Source organism: Achroia grisella, unplaced genomic scaffold (assembly GCF_030625045.1).
Source record: "Achroia grisella isolate CSIRO2021 unplaced genomic scaffold, CSIRO_AGI_Agris_v1 utg215, whole genome shotgun sequence".
Lineage (NCBI taxonomy): Eukaryota > Metazoa > Arthropoda > Insecta > Lepidoptera > Pyralidae > Achroia > Achroia grisella.
This window is the reverse complement of record NW_026712713.1, coordinates 1,753,302-1,769,633: the sequence shown is the minus strand read 5'-3', so window position 1 is coordinate 1,769,633 and position 16,332 is coordinate 1,753,302. Positions and strand designations below refer to the sequence as shown.

The 16,332-nt window shown below is 32.4% G+C and overlaps 3 protein-coding genes across 3 annotated transcripts; all 3 read left to right on the top strand.

Moving 5' to 3' along the window:
• The first annotated feature begins 936 nt into the window (after window positions 1-936).
• Window positions 937-2,882, top strand: LOC131842244 (uncharacterized). Its single transcript, XM_059190786.1, has 3 exons — window positions 937-1,333; window positions 2,253-2,384; window positions 2,573-2,882. Exons 1-3 carry the CDS (start codon window positions 1,058-1,060, stop codon window positions 2,861-2,863), a joined length of 699 nt encoding a protein of 232 aa, XP_059046769.1. The 5' UTR covers window positions 937-1,057; the 3' UTR covers window positions 2,864-2,882.
• A 1,489-nt stretch (window positions 2,883-4,371) lies between these two features.
• LOC131842223 (GDP-D-glucose phosphorylase 1) lies at window positions 4,372-6,327 on the top strand. Its single transcript, XM_059190758.1, has 6 exons — window positions 4,372-4,724; window positions 4,805-4,940; window positions 5,051-5,201; window positions 5,278-5,380; window positions 5,564-5,882; window positions 6,218-6,327. Exons 1-6 carry the CDS (start codon window positions 4,566-4,568, stop codon window positions 6,325-6,327), a joined length of 978 nt encoding a protein of 325 aa, XP_059046741.1. The 5' UTR covers window positions 4,372-4,565.
• A 7,491-nt stretch (window positions 6,328-13,818) lies between these two features.
• Window positions 13,819-16,102, top strand: LOC131842201 (gastric triacylglycerol lipase-like). Its single transcript, XM_059190732.1, has one exon. It carries the CDS (start codon window positions 13,894-13,896, stop codon window positions 15,436-15,438), a length of 1,545 nt encoding a protein of 514 aa, XP_059046715.1. The 5' UTR covers window positions 13,819-13,893; the 3' UTR covers window positions 15,439-16,102.
• Window positions 16,103-16,332: the final 230 nt, after the last annotated feature.

The following is a 16,332-nucleotide window of genomic DNA, read 5'->3' as shown; positions in this document are numbered from 1 at the left end:
AACAAAATGTGAAGTGCAAGGTCCCTGCTCTGTTGTGTCCGTAGATATGTACATTCGAAAAAAATTTACTCTTCTTCCTTGGTTTGAAATTTGGATTTTTAAAAAAATACCTTAATGTTTGTTATAAATATTATACTTAAGTGTTACATTTCTTTACAGAAGAATATTTTTATGTAGATATTAATTCACTATGCTGCGTGCATATAGTTGGATAAGATTGAGATTTTTCGCTTAGTTTAAATCCACCTTATGGCTAAATTTATCATACTCTAAACATGTTTTAGTATTACTGCTGCTTAGTTCGCGCGCCAACGCGTTAACAGCTTTTAGTTTTTACACTGTGTTAAGCGACTGAAAGGGAAATAAACAGAGGTATACACCATTCAGTCACTGAGCAATTAACCACTTTTCTGTCTTATAATTTTACCACAATCCTTTTAGTTTTTTTACAACAACAAAACACAGAAGCAAGGTCTTGGACAATATAAATTAGAAAGGATGGGTATTTTTGCCTTGTTTTAAAGATCCCAAGTGAAATAAAATTTCGTGTTTCCTGACGCAAAACTTTAATTCCATAGGTCAATTCCTCTAATAATTTATTTTATTATTGAAATAATTAATGAAATGAATAATTATAAAGTAAATAAATAAATATATAATAATAAGACATGAATGAAATAATTTTACATTAGTCTTTTGTATATATAAATAATATTTATTCCCACTAAAACATTAATCTTTTAACTATAATAATAGACCTGTAAGGGATCCCCTTACATGTATATTATTTTAACAAATATTACGGGCAGTTTCAATTACATTTCTGACAAGGGTAATGGCATCACTCAACATCCAGAGCCAATAAAATCTATAAAAAAAATAAAAATCATTCATTCAATTTCATTCAAAATGTTATATCCTTCATTCATTTCATCATTCTGTTTACTTACTTTTATGTATTGATATTTCAGTAAATGAATTTTCAAAATAAAACATAAATAAATATGTAAACAGGTGAAACGCAAACTTACATGTTTTGACAAAAATAAATAACAAAATGCTAACGGATTTTGCTAAAGAAAAGGTTTTTTGGACAAGAAAGATGAATTTGAAACTTGTTAAATTTATAGAAAGCAGACCAAGCATTTGGAACCCTAAACATCCTAAATACACATCAGTTAAAAGCAGGGATCAAACGTACGCAGAATTTGCATCTAAATACGGCAATGAATTTACTGGTCAAGCAGTAAAAGATCGATGGACGAACATAAGATCTACCTATGCGAATTATTTACGAAAATTAAAAGCGAGTCGTGCGAAAGCCGATGGTGAAGTTAGTGGCTATCTTTGATATATCTTTATTTATGATAATGGAATTATGCAACCGCCTGTGCGTGTTTACGCTAGCGGGGCACCAATAAAGGATGCGATTAAGTCTGGTCAGTCATCACTCATCATGGCATTTTCGCCAGGAATTTATCATGATGGTATCCAGAGGTAACCACTTGAACGTCAACCTGACAAAATACATTGCTAGCAATCCCCTACCTCCTTAATGAATTAAAAATATAATCATCGGCTTACACATTAAAAATTAAGTCACAAACACCTACTTTACTACTAACTTAGTCTATACTAAACATTAAATTTAGTTGAATAATTAAAATTTAGACTGTTTTAATTCACAAGTAGTATAGTCGTATATTATAGCCTCTGTATAATAAATAATAAATAAATTGCATTCTTAGGATTATGAGGTTTGCTGTTATTATAAATTATTAATAAATCCATATTTTGTGAAACAATGGCTACATGCTATGTATATATATATATGGACATGTTTTATATTATCCAATCCAAATGCAACTAGATCAACTATAATATACAATAGATTTATGTAGTCTGTAGTGCTACAGGTCTTAACACCTGACAATAACCCAAAACCCTCAATTAAAAAAAGAGTAACCTTATAAATCAAAAGGACTATTAATTCACAATAGTGTAAATTCTGCATTTACTAACTTCCTGCTGAAAAAATGAGATGTAACCTTCCATTCCCTGTAATTTCACTGCCATATCTTATTGTTCAACTAAAACACATCTCATAATACAAGCTGACTATATATAGGCTGATATAGGTCAAACCAAGATACTTATATAGCTATTTTTGTGCTTATTCAAGCTCTGTAATAAATATTAGCATTTTCTGCCATTACAATTGTATTTATTTGCTATTTCTCTCATATCTTCAGGAGTACACAATAAATTGGCACCTATGGAATGCATGCCAATTTTTAACCAAAGTTAACAAAAAAATAAAAAATGAATCAGCATCTCAATTAAACATCGAAGAAATTGGTGAACAACAAGAAATTAATATTAATGTAAGTATTGGGCATAAAAACTATGCTATTTACAAGTTCTAGTGTACATATACTATACTATATTTAGTTATTCTTAGTATTAAATAAGCTAGGAATTTGAAATAATATTTAGATATTCTGTTAACAACCACATGATTTTGGATTATGCATCCTAGTAGTACTAAATATTACCTATATTTTACTTTTAGAATATCCAAATACAACAGGCCTGGAGCAGTGATGAGGACTACCATGATAACTCAAATGATCCGAATATAAAATGCAAAGTCATTGTGGATAATTTAATAAAAGTGTTCAAGGGTATGCAAAATGATGCATTTGGATTGGATAATACAAAACATGGTCATGTAGGCCGTACAGTAACTAAGAAACTATCTGAAATGAACTCATATGAAGCAGCCGTAGCCTCACAAAAAATAATGGATATATTATTACTTTATGATGAGAGTAATCCTCAAAATCCTAACAATCCAATTTAGTTTATATATGCTATAAATATATGAGTAATAAAATTTTGTATTAAAATAAATATATATAATATTATTTTATATTATTCATGATTTTTATTTATTATTAAACTGCTTATTTTTATATTGCAAAATTCAGTAGGTTAATATTTAATTATATGTAAAGATTTTAACACCAAACCCCATTTGTAGGTTATTTAGTTTCTTTTATGGAAGAAAATGGAACAGAGTATCCGCTTGCTCGAACGTTTACACTGACTCTCAAGCTCATCTTATCATCTTCCACTGGTAGCGGAAGTTGATAAGATGCGCGTGAGATCAGGTCAGTTAGCCCATCGTGGTAAATTTGCCACGAATTTATCACAATGGTTTCCAGGGGAAACCGCGTGGAAATGAACCTGATATGGATCATTGCTAGGAATAGAGATATTAGTCCACATTACTAACAATACTCTAAAATTTCTTTGGTGCTGCTTTTTTAATAGATTAATATCAGACCCTAAGAACAAGTTCTTGTTATTAGGGCCACATTTACACTTACGGATGACCCTATGGTCGGTAGTTAATTATTTGGGGATACAATCGCTCTTGCGATTGTTACTCTTCAATCGCAAGAGCCACCGTATAACTAATTTTCTCTTGTGCAAGATATATTTTTAACTAGCTTTACGGCTTTGGATAACTTAACAGCAAGGTTTATACTATTGATGTTAAGTACACTTATTTTAAAATTTCCGGTTTTATAGAAAAATTTCTCCCCTTTTCTTTTTCATAAGCTATCTATTCTATGACAATTGTTCATTATTTTTTACTCGGATCGTGTAGTGAAACTTAATTAGAGAGCTTAATCTGGAAATAGTGACCGACCAAACTTTAGTTTCGATATCGAATTTTCCATAGAAGAAATTGAATAAACATTATCGCGTCTTTAATGGATGCGATTATGGATTATGAAATAATTATAGATACTGCTGTGGTGTTAAGACCTAAATCAACCTCCTCTTTTGATGATGCCCTGCCTACATATCTCGAACCTAATTACAATTAATAATAAATTTGGTTTACTATACTGCCCAATGATGAAAGAAATCTATTGACGGAAAACGAGTATAAATACCAGTAGAAAATATCCTTTTTTACGAAACGAATATTTTCTATACGAGAGCCAATCCCCTGAAGGTTGACTAATAGGTCTCTATAATCAATATTTTCTTTTGTTTCATTTTATAGATATTAAAAAAATCTGTATATTTTCTCATACTCCTTTGATGTAAATTCAGTTTCCATATAATCTCCCATTAACGCATTACCGTTTCCGAATTATCTGAGGCAAATGCACCAATTTGCCAAGTCGTTAAAATGAAAAAAAAATTGATTCTGTATATTATCCTTTAATGGATGGGAAAAAAAAAAAATATCCTTTAATGGAAAGGCAAAGGGAACCACGGACAACCCGCCATATAAAAATAAAATTGCTGTCACTTGACAGTAGACAGTTATAAGGATATTGGTGTTCTGTGGACAGAACACACAACCATAGTTGATTGACAGCCTGCCTAACTGTCTGCTGTTGATTGCTGTTGATGCATTTATCAACATATCGACTATTTATAAAAAAAATATTCTAAAAAGAAAATTCCCTTATCTTATATTACACACCCAAATATTATTGACAACACTACTTATTGCTTAATTCATTATACCTATATAAGTAATGTATAAGTTTAGCTATTTCATCGATAGTAATCAGAAATATAAATTCATACAACTTTTGAAACAGAAATGGGATGAGCTCCATAGTGAAACAGGTTTATTCAGGTATAAAATACTAAATTTACAGAAAAAGTCAATAGACGATAAATATGTAATTCAGGTAGGAAAACTATAAGTAAAATTTCATAATTATATAATTTTATTTTATAATTGATAAAACATGTCTTTTTTATTGTGTAGTTAAATCCAGACCGTGGCACTAAGAGGAGAATGCCAGAACATATTGAAAATATATGTCAACCATTTAACAATAATGAATTCAATTTTACAAAAATATCACCAAAGGAAATACTTTTTTATTTAACAGATGATAATGGTAAATCTAATTAGGTACTATTTACTTAAATTTTTGTAATGTATTTGCTAATATTTATTTGATGCTTACTTTCCTAAAAGTGCTTAATGAGTTTGTTTTTTTATTTTTAGAATCATCCCAGCATGCACTATTGGTAAATGTAAGTCCACTGTCTCATTACCACACTTTGGTATGTCCTTCAATCAATAACTGTTTGCCACAAATAGTTACCTTAGAAAGTTTGCAGTTGGCTGTTAAAATATTCTATCTGGCTGGAGATCGGTAAGTACAGACAATGTACACCAAAAAAAGATTTTTAAATCTTCTCAACTGTTTTCTCAATTCATATGTTTTACAGTGACTTGCGATTTGCATTCAATAGTTTGTGTGGACTGGCCTCAGTCAATCATCTTCACTATCACTTGTTTCTGGAGAAAAGTAACCTTCCAGTGGAATCTATAGTAAGTTCTATAATATCATTATTATAACACACAATGTATGTGTCAGACATTATTTCTTACTAATTTTAATCTTAATAAAAATTATTACTGTGTAATAACCAAAATTGAGACAGTGTAAATCTTCGGAAATTACCTCTTTATTTATAAAAGCACAATAAGACATTTAACCCCACCTTTTTTCAGAAATGTACTCACTTAATTAATGACATCTATTACTTTGATGACTACCCAATTCCTGGCTTTTGTTTTGAAATACAAGATCAAAATTCTGCTATGAAAGTAACTAGTGAAATATACAAACTTCTGGAATATTTTTTAGAAAAATCTATTGCACATAATATATTCATAACTAGAGGGCAGACTGTTAAACAAAGATCTAGTGATATTGATAGAGATGTATTGCGGATCTTGATATGGCCTAGAAAGAGCAGTGTCATTGCAAAGCAGACAAATGCCTTCAACATTGCTGCTTGTGAAATAAGTGGATGGTTTACAGTATACAGTTAGTATATCTTTTTATTTATATGCTGTTATTCTGCTTGTTTACTTTCATACTTTATCCAATTATCAAACAGCAAACACAAATCAAAAATAATTTCTTCATGTAGGACAATTAGCTGCTTATGGATATATATTTTGCATTATTTTTCCCTACCATAGTTCAGAATACAGATTCAAATAAGGACTGGCAAGAAACAACTGAATTCCTTTTTGTTCTTTAAAGCCTAAAGTATTTACATTCTTCCTTATGTACACAATGTAAACACAAAGTGATAATATAATAATATTTGTTATTCATATTTTTATCCCCTTTAAAAATTGTGTAATAACTTCTAGATTCAGCAGATTATGATAGCCTTCAGAAAGAACATCTTGAACTTGAACTGGAAAAGTGGAAAATTGGAGATTTTAATGAATTATGTAATGAAATAAAACACATTTTCTAGTACATACTTGTATATTTTTAAAATACATTATATATTTTAGATTTTTTTTGTGTTCATTTCCACACCACCAAGAGGTAGAACACTTGGTGCGTTTTTTTATAGTGGTTTCCCCAGTAGGCCTAATCCACTCCCTATTCTGTTTTATATCCTGTTAGGATTTGCATATATTTTTATGAAAAATATTGCATTGATATTTTATTGACTATTATGCACATAATGAGTTGCAATCAGAAATATTATAATCAAAAATATACTATGACTTTGGCTAGCCCACTGACGGTAAGTTCTATCACCAGGTTCATAACACGATGAACATAGTACCCGCAAACTGGATTCATAGAATGAAGGTTTTGAACATCTCAATGGAAAAAAGGAAAACTAATGTGCAATTGAACAAAATTGAGTTTTTAAAGTCAAGATATCGATAAGATCTTGTCTTTAAATATACAATTACTAGTGAAATAAATACTTATTAAATATTATTGATTCCATCGTATGTGGAAGTCCCAATAAACATGGTACCCGGGATAATTACACATATATACTAACTACAAAATTAATTTACGTACTTATACGAACTGAATAAGTGATTATGAAAACAATAAGAAAATAAGTACTTTATACTTATCAGTTACATATTTGACGAGTATAAAGTATGTGGCTATAAGAAAAACATTTTAACTTTTAAACTTCATAAACACAGACAGTTCATGAATTTCATTTTTCTTTAATAAAAAAGAACAAAGATAAACTGAGTAAATCAGTTACACTTCGTTCTATTGTTTTTGGTATATACCTCTACTGCATTTCAGCGGAATACTGCTGCTACTTCCTTTGGCATCTTTCCCAATCCAATACTTCCAAATTTATCGTCAAGTTCCAATGTAAAATACATGTTGATAGAAATTTCTATGGCTTCTGTGCGATGAGTTATTGCGATCGTCTAAGTCCATTGTGTCAGTTCTTGATATAACGGAAATTAAATGCTCATTTCCGAAAATAAATATTGACTGTAGATAATTATAATATTAATTTAAACTTGCAATGTTATATTGCGAGTAATGTAGAGTGATTTGGAATCTATTTTACGATTTAATGTAATACGAATGCAAAATGACAAGTAATAAAAAGAAAAGATACAAAGAAGCCACGTACGTAACGCAATGCCAGAACACACTTCTATAATCTAATAGAGCAAGAGCCCACGACTGCCAGACATACGTCATTTTAATAAACGTGAAAGTTCTTGTATGTGTGTCCCCAACACAGGTAAGAACGATCCCCAAATATGAAACCTGGATCGTGGTTCCTTTGGCAGGTACCAGGTAACAAAGGTGTAAAAAAAATCATACCAAATTCGTTATTTTAAGAAACTCCATATTTTCATATATTGTTCGTAGCACTATTATAACTTGCGCTGCTCATTGCCAGACACGTAGTGTGGTTCCAACCCCCGCCGGACCCCCTAAACTATACTATTTTAGAAATAAACTTACGTCATTTTAATAAAGCTGAAATTTATATATATTATTGAGAGTTCTCTCAAACTGAGTTTCCTAAATTGCCAGACAGTTTTCTTGGTTCCTTATCATACCAGACTCATTGAAACCGTATATTGGGTAACAACGGTGTATACAATTTCATATCAAAATCGTTATTTTAAGATGCTCCATTTTTCACATATTGCTCGTAACAGTATTATAACTTGCCCTGCTCATTGCCAGACCCTTAGTGTGGTTCCAACCCCCCGCCGGACCCCCCTAAACTATACTATTTTGTAAATAAACTTACGTCATTTTAATAAAGCTGAAATTTATATATATTATTGAGAGTTCTCTCAAACTGAGTTTCCTAAATTGCCAGACAGTTTTCTTGGTTCCTTATAATACCAGACTCATTGAAACCGTATATTGGGTAACAACGGTGTATACAATTTCATATCAAATTCGTTATTTTAAGATGCTCCATTTTTTCACATATTGCTCGTAACAGTATTATAACTTGCCCTGCTCATTGCCAGACCCTTAGTGTGGTTCCAACGCCCCGCCGGACCCCCCTAAACTATACTATTTTGTAAATAAACTTACGTCATTTTAATAAAGCTGAAATTTATATATATTATTGAGAGTTCTCTCAAACTGAGTTTCCTAAATTGCCAGACAGTTTTCTTGGTTCTTTATTCCACCAGAATCATTGAAACCGTATATTGGATAACAACGGTGTATACAATTTCATGTCAAATTCATTATTTTAAGATGCTCCATTTATTCACATATTGTTCGTAGCATTATTATAACTTGCGCTGCTCATTGCCAGACACGTAGTGTGGTTCCAACCCCCCGCCGGACCCCCTAAACTGTACTATTTTATAAATAAACTTACGTCATTTTAATAAAGCTGAACCTTATATATATTATTGAGAGAACTATTAAACTGAGTTTCCTAAATTGCCAGACAGTTTTCTTGGTTCCTTATCCTACCAGACTCATTGAAACCGTATATTGGGTAACAACGGTGTATACAATTTCATACCGAATTCGTTATTTTAAGATGCTCCATTTTTTCACATATTGCTCGTAACAGTATTATAACTTGCTCTGATCGTTGTCGAACCAAGAAAACTGTCTGGGAATTTAGGAAACTCAGTTTAATAGTTCTCTCAATAACATATATAAAGTTCAGCTTTATTAAAATAACGTAAATTTATTTATAAAATAGTATAGTTTGGGGGTGTCCGGCGGGGGGTTGGAACCACACTAAGGGTCTGGCAACGAGCAGAGCAAGTTATAATACTGTTACGAGCAATATGTGAAAAAATGGAGCATCTTAAAATAACGAATTTGATATGAAATTGTATACACCGTTGTTACCCAATATACGGTTTCAATGAGTCTGGTATTATAAGGAACCAAGAAAACTGTCTGGCAATTTAGGAAACTCAGTTTGAGAGAACTCTCAATAATATATATAAATTTCAGCTTTATTAAAATGACGTAAGTTTATTTACAAAATAGTATAGTTTAGGGGGGTCCGGCGGGGGGTTGGAACCACACTAAGGGTCTGGCAATGAGCAGAGCAAGTTATAATACTGTTACGAGCAATATGTGAAAAAATGGAGCATCTTAAAATAACGAATTTGATAGAAATTGTATACACCGTTGTTACCCAATATACGGTTTCAATGAGTCTGGTATTATAAGGAACCAAGAAAACTGTCTGGCAATTTAGGAAACTCAGTTTGAGAGAACTCTCAATAATATATATAAATTTCAGCTTTATTAAAATGACGTAAGTTTATTTACAAAATAGTATAGTTTAGGGGGGTCCGGCGGGGGCTTGGAACCACACTAAGGGTCTGGCAATGAGCAGAGCAAGTTATAATACTGTTACGAGCAATATGTGAAAAAATGGAGCATCTTAAAATAATGAATTTGACATGAAATTGTATACACCGTTGTTACCCAATATACGGTTTCAATGAGTCTGGTATGATAAGGAACCAAGAAAACTGTCTGGCAATTTAGGAAACTCAGTTTGAGAGAACTCTCAATAATATATATAAATTTCAGCTTTATTAAAATGACGTAAGTTTATTTCTAAAATAGTATAGTTTAGGGGGGTCCGGCGGGGGGTTGGAACCACACTACGTGTCTGGCAATGAGCAGCGCAAGTTATAATACTGTTACGAGCAATATGTGAAAAAATGGAGCATCTTAAAATAACGAATTTGATATGAAATTGTATACACCGTTGTTACCCAATATATGGTTTCAATGAGTTTGGTAGGATAAGGAACCAAGAAAACTGTCTGGCAATTTAGGAAACTCAGTTTAATAGTTCTCTCAATAATATATATAAGGTTCAGCTTTATTAAAATGACGTAAGTTTATTTATAAAATAGTATAGTTTAGGGGGGGCCGGCGGGGGGTTGGAACCACACTACGTGTCTGGCAATGAGCAGCGCAAGTTATAATAATGCTACGAACAATATGTGAAAAAATGGAGCATCTTAAAATAATGAATTTGACATGAAATTGTATACACCGTTGTTATCCAATATACGGTTTCAATGATTCTGGTGGAATAAGGAACCAAGAAAACTGTCTGGCAATTTAGGAAACTCAGTTTGAGAGAACTCTCAATAATATATATAAATTTCAGCTTTATTAAAATGACGTAAGTTTATTTACAAAATAGTATAGTTTAGGGGGTCCGGCGGGGGTTGGAACCACACTAAGGGTCTGGCAATGAGCAGGGCAAGTTATAATACTGTTACGAGCAATATGTGAAAAAATTCAGCATCTTAAAATAACGATTTTGATATGAAATTGTATACACCGTTGTTACCCAATATACGGTTTCAATGAGTCTGGTATGATAAGGAACCAAGAAAACTGTCTGGCAATTTAGGAAACTCAGTTTGAGAGAACTCTCAATAATATATATAAATTTCAGCTTTATTAAAATGACGTAAGTTTATTTACAAAATAGTATAGTTTAGGGGGGTCCGGCGGGGGGTTGGAACCACACTAAGGGTCTGGCAATGAGCAGGGCAAGTTATAATACTGTTACGAGCAATATGTGAAAAAATGGAGCATCTTAAAATAACGATTTTGATATGAAATTGTATACACCGTTGTTACCCAATATACGGTTTCAATGAGTCTGGTATGATAAGGAACCAAGAAAACTGTCTGGCAATTTAGGAAACTCAGTTTGAGAGAACTCTCAATAATATATATAAATTTCAGCTTTATTAAAATGACGTAAGTTTATTTCTAAAATAGTATAGTTTAGGGGGGTCCGGCGTGGGGTTGGAACCACACTACGTGTCTGGCAATGAGCAGCGCAAATTATAATAGTGCTACGAACAATATATGAAAATATGGAGTTTCTTAAAATAACGAATTTGGTATGATTTTTTTTACACCTTTGTTACCTGGTACCTGCCAAAGGAACCACGATCCAGGTTTCATATTTGGGGATCGTTCTTACCTGTGTTGGGGACACACATACAAGAACTTTCACGTTTATTAAAATGACGTATGTCTGGCAGTCGTGGGCTCTTGGGCTATAATTTATTTTTAGTCTTACTGTAATCGCTTAAAGCTTAAAATCGTGTAGCAAAATAATTGATGTGTGGAATGTGGTGCCCTCTGTTATTACATATAAATAGTGAAATAAAATTGCCATAAGAAAAAAAACTATGCAACGTTTGAATGAACCCATTAGCTATGGTAAGAAAATCCAATAATACAATTCAGATAAAAATATTTCTAGTATTAACTTTATATGCGTTTTAAAAACCGATTTCACCATTTTATATGACTCCATGCTATACAATATCTGTCTATTAAACATATCCTAAACAATACAATAAAAAAAATTCCTTAGTGGACACTAAGGGATTTTTTTAAGGGATGATATGTAATGGTGCACAAGCCTATGCTAACGGTTTTCACTGGCGGGAAACCAGTGGAGGATGATCATATGAGCACGAGGTCAGGTCAATTAGCCCATCGTGACAAATTCGCCACAAATCTATCACGATGGTTTCCAGGGGAAACCACGTGGAAGTCAATCCGACATGGTATCTTGATAGCTATGAAAATAGATTTTAAATAATGTAAATTGAAAACACATTGTACTTATAGTTATGCATGCGACAGTGTCCAAAATTAAATTACTATATTTTGAGTTTCACTGTATGATTATGCGGCAGTGCACTGTACGAACTTGCATGACCATTATCTACTAACATAGAAAAATGTGATGCGATAAACTAGTTAATTTAAACGGCGCATAGGTGAGAGAAGCCGCTGTACAAACTGGTATAAAATAAAGATTTCAATGCACAGAGGTGCTTACTCAACTGTTAAATGAGTAACTATTATGAATTCCGTAAATAATACTTGCATAAATTGTGTATCACTTTGTTAAAAAGTCTAAAGTCTAAAACAATGATTCATTTCGTGTACTATAATAATAAAAATGCCCATACTGTGATGTAAGTAATATTCAAATCAATGTCACACATTTTTATTGTAACTACTTAGTAGCTGTGGGTACTGACTATTAATACAAATATTATAAATGCGAAACAGCCACGGATCAAGGTGCGGCGAAAACAAAGTGCTGCCCTCCTAAGAATTTACATTCAATTTTTCCTTTGTCCAATTAATGTAGCTGTTAAACATTGTAGCTTTTTAACGGTTACATCTTCATCTTCAAAGATATCAAAAATTAAAATAAAATACCTGTCATGTCAACGGTGAAGTTGTCATCAGTGCGTTGATGAGTTGTGTATTCTGCCAAATTCGAATTCGCAGGCCCTAAACCTTGCCGCCCGGAGCATGGGTCCCGTGTTGTGCAAATTCGGGCTGATACGAAAGTATGTCTGTGTTTATCTGTCTGTCTCTTACCTTTCTTGATTAACTGCTGAACGGATTTGAATGAAATGTAACTTGAAAAATTCCTACTTTTTTTCGAAATAAACAGCCAAAAGTGCAGGAAATAGTTGGTATGACATATATATAATACACCGCTACAACCAGCTGATTAATTTTAATTTTCAATATGTACCTAGGTATGTTAGTATATTGTTATGAACGCTGCTCCTCAACCTGCCCTAAGAACCGCTGCTTAAGTGAATTTTAACTGTCTTAAAAGTTTCTAACCGGAAGGAAATAATTAATGAAATTAATCTTTGGCTTGGGGGCTATAAAGTTTGTGAGTTTGGATGTACGAGGTAATATCGAGAAAATATTGGGGATTCGAACTTGATTGTAGGTGATTTTTTTTTTAAATTGATCTAATAGTTTTTGTATTTATTCGTTATAAAACATATAAAAATATAAATCATTTCTCTTTCACCGCAGGGCGACCCGCCCAAGCTTTGCATGGGTGCAATTAATTTAAAAATATCCTTTTTTTTTAATAAAATATCTTCACATAATAATAATTTTTGAAATCATTTCAAAAATTACATACTTGGACGTAAGTTACTATTAAAAATTAATCTTTGCACGGTTAAATCTTCTTTCGGTTAATCATCAGCATTTACTCTCATCTATGTACCTATATAGGTACATAGCTCTAAAAGGTCTGGATAGATATTTTTTTATTCTTCAGTTAGGATTATTCATGTTTGTAATTTCTGTGATTGTGTTTACAGTTATAAATTTATAAATAAGAATACTTTGGACAAGAAACATAGCATAGTGCGTCATAAAATAAGCACATAAAGCAAAATAGATATAGGAATAGTATTTATAGGAGTAAGTAGTAGGAATACCTACTTAATACATAACTGTAGCTATCATCATATACTTAGTAAATAATATTAATTTATTTATTTGTACGACATAATGAATGATTCAGAAATTAGCTTTGTTTATTTAATGACATATTGTAAATTAAGATACGTATTTGTATCGCAAATGAATCATATCTCCCCTTGACCTCTCATACAGTAGTATATTACATGTTAACTTCAATAATCGGTTCAGTTGTCGGAGCACGGCACATCGTCACACTTGTTTTATCCTAACGCTGCGTGTAAACAAAATGAAACTACCACTTCTTGTGTTTACATTGTTCATATTAATGCAATGCAGTGATTCACGGCATGTCTCCTGGCTTCCAAACTCGATAGTAGATGCAGTTACAAATAAAACTTCACAAATCACAAATTATGTGAAAGAAAAGGGAAGGAGCATCAAAAATTTCTACGTTGAAAATGTGCGCAACAAGATAACATCGTACTTTGGGAAAAATAATGACGTCGATCCACCAAGTATAATAGATAAACAGGCAAGAATTAAAAGGAAATTTAAAGATTATATAGCTGAAGCAGAATTAAAGGAAAATAAGATTTTTGATTCAATTGCCCCTGCAGAAGTGGAATATACATGCTCTAATGACGACCCAGCTATACACATGACTACGCCACAATTAATAGTTCTTCAGGGATATCCTGCAGAGTCACATACTGTTATGACAGATGATGGGTATATCCTCACAATACATAGGATACCATATTCCAAAAATTCTCCAGGTAAAGTGAGTCCTCGGAAAACGGTTCTCCTTCATCATGGGTTGCTTGGGAGTTCCGCTGATTGGATAATAGCTGGACCAGATAAAGGATTAGCTTATATCTTGTCAGAAGCTGGTTATGATGTATGGATGGCTAATGTCAGAGGCAATACTTACTCCAGAGCACACGTGTCTAGAAACGTTGACAGTTTTGAATTTTGGAATTTTACTTTCCATGATGTTAGTCAACATGACCTACCCGCAGTAATCGATTATATAATGGAGTTAAAAGGTTGGGACGTCAAAATAAATTACATAGGCCATTCCATGGGGACAACTGTGCTGTTCGCCCTGTTATCTACAAAGACTCAATACAATAAAGTTCTGAGAGCTGGCTTTGCTTTGGCTCCTGTAGCCTACATGACAGACATAAAAAGCCCAATAAGACTACTAGCAAAATTTAGTGACAACATTGAATACCTAATGAAACTACTTGGAGCAAATGAGTTTTTACCTCAGAACGCTGTTCTTCGATGGTTATCAAAACATGCATGTGAAATAAATCATTATGAAGAAGCGATATGTGAGAACTCCATGTTTGTACTTTGCGGTCATGACGAGAGGCAGTTCAATAGATCTTTGTTGCCTATAATACTAGGTCATGTGCCGGCTGGAGCTTCGACAAGGACACTGGTCCACTACGCTCAAGAGATTCGTAAAGACGGCCGTTTTCAGCAATTTGACTTTGGACCTGATGGAAACATGAAACAGTATGGTACCTCGTTACCACCGGAATATCCAGTGCATAAAATAACCCTGCCTATAGCATTGTTTAGTGCGCAAAATGACTGGTTATCCAGTGACGTCGATGTAACGAATCTGTATGTGCAAATAGCTAATCCAATTGAGCATTATGTAGTGCCGTTAAAAGAATTCAATCACATAGATTTTCTGTGGGCGGTAGACGCTCCAAAACTCGTGTATGAGAAACTATTGCAGTTATTACAGGAAGGTGTCAGCAGTACAAATTATAATGAAGATTTTTATACCAATGAGTTAAATTTAGTAACTAATTAACTATTTTTAACCGACTTCAAGAAAGGAAGGGCATTCTTAATTCAGTGATGTTTCTGTAATGCACATAGATAGACAAAATCCCCAGCATTTTTAATATGAATTGGAAAATTATTTCTTTTATTGCCAAGGATATTCGTCGGTGGCGTATGCGATCAAGAAAACTCCACTCCGGCCGGCCGACCCATAGAATAAGAAACAAATTGAAATACAGTCCACATATTTTGAAAATCGAAGAACTTTTAATTGTGTACCCCACAATTTTGTGCTCGTACTTTCAAATTTGTAACATAGAAATTTCATCAGTGCCTACTCTAATTTGAAATTAATATAACTAAAAAAAAGTCATTCTGTGGTGTTTACGGTCACAGAAATGATCTCAATAAACTGCCTAACGATGGATGTCGGTATTTTTTTGTTGTGCCAAATATAATTTACCAAAAATTAATACGAAATATGTAGCTAGTTTGTAAGTTATTTTTAATGTAGTTATCTAACTAATTGAATCACAACTTTGTACGGTAGTGCTTTCGTACTATCTACTCGTTACCACTGTGTTGAGTTATATCAATTAATTTACGCTTACTATAAGGTCTGTATCTCTCAGATATACAAAATGACACATTCTATTGTTTTCTTCTTAATATAGAGAAAATAAACAATTAATTATGACTAATTGGTATTTATAATTTTTATTTCATATGAAATTGAATCCTATCTCACTTCTATTAGTTAGTACCTCTGTATCTAAATATCTATATGTATTTTTATTAGTTATCTAGTACCCATAACACGAGTTTTATTTAGCTTAAATTGGGACAAATGGTCCCAAGTTAAGCTAGATAAAGCTCGTGTGTGAATTCTCCTTAGATTATTATTATTATCTAAATTTTAATT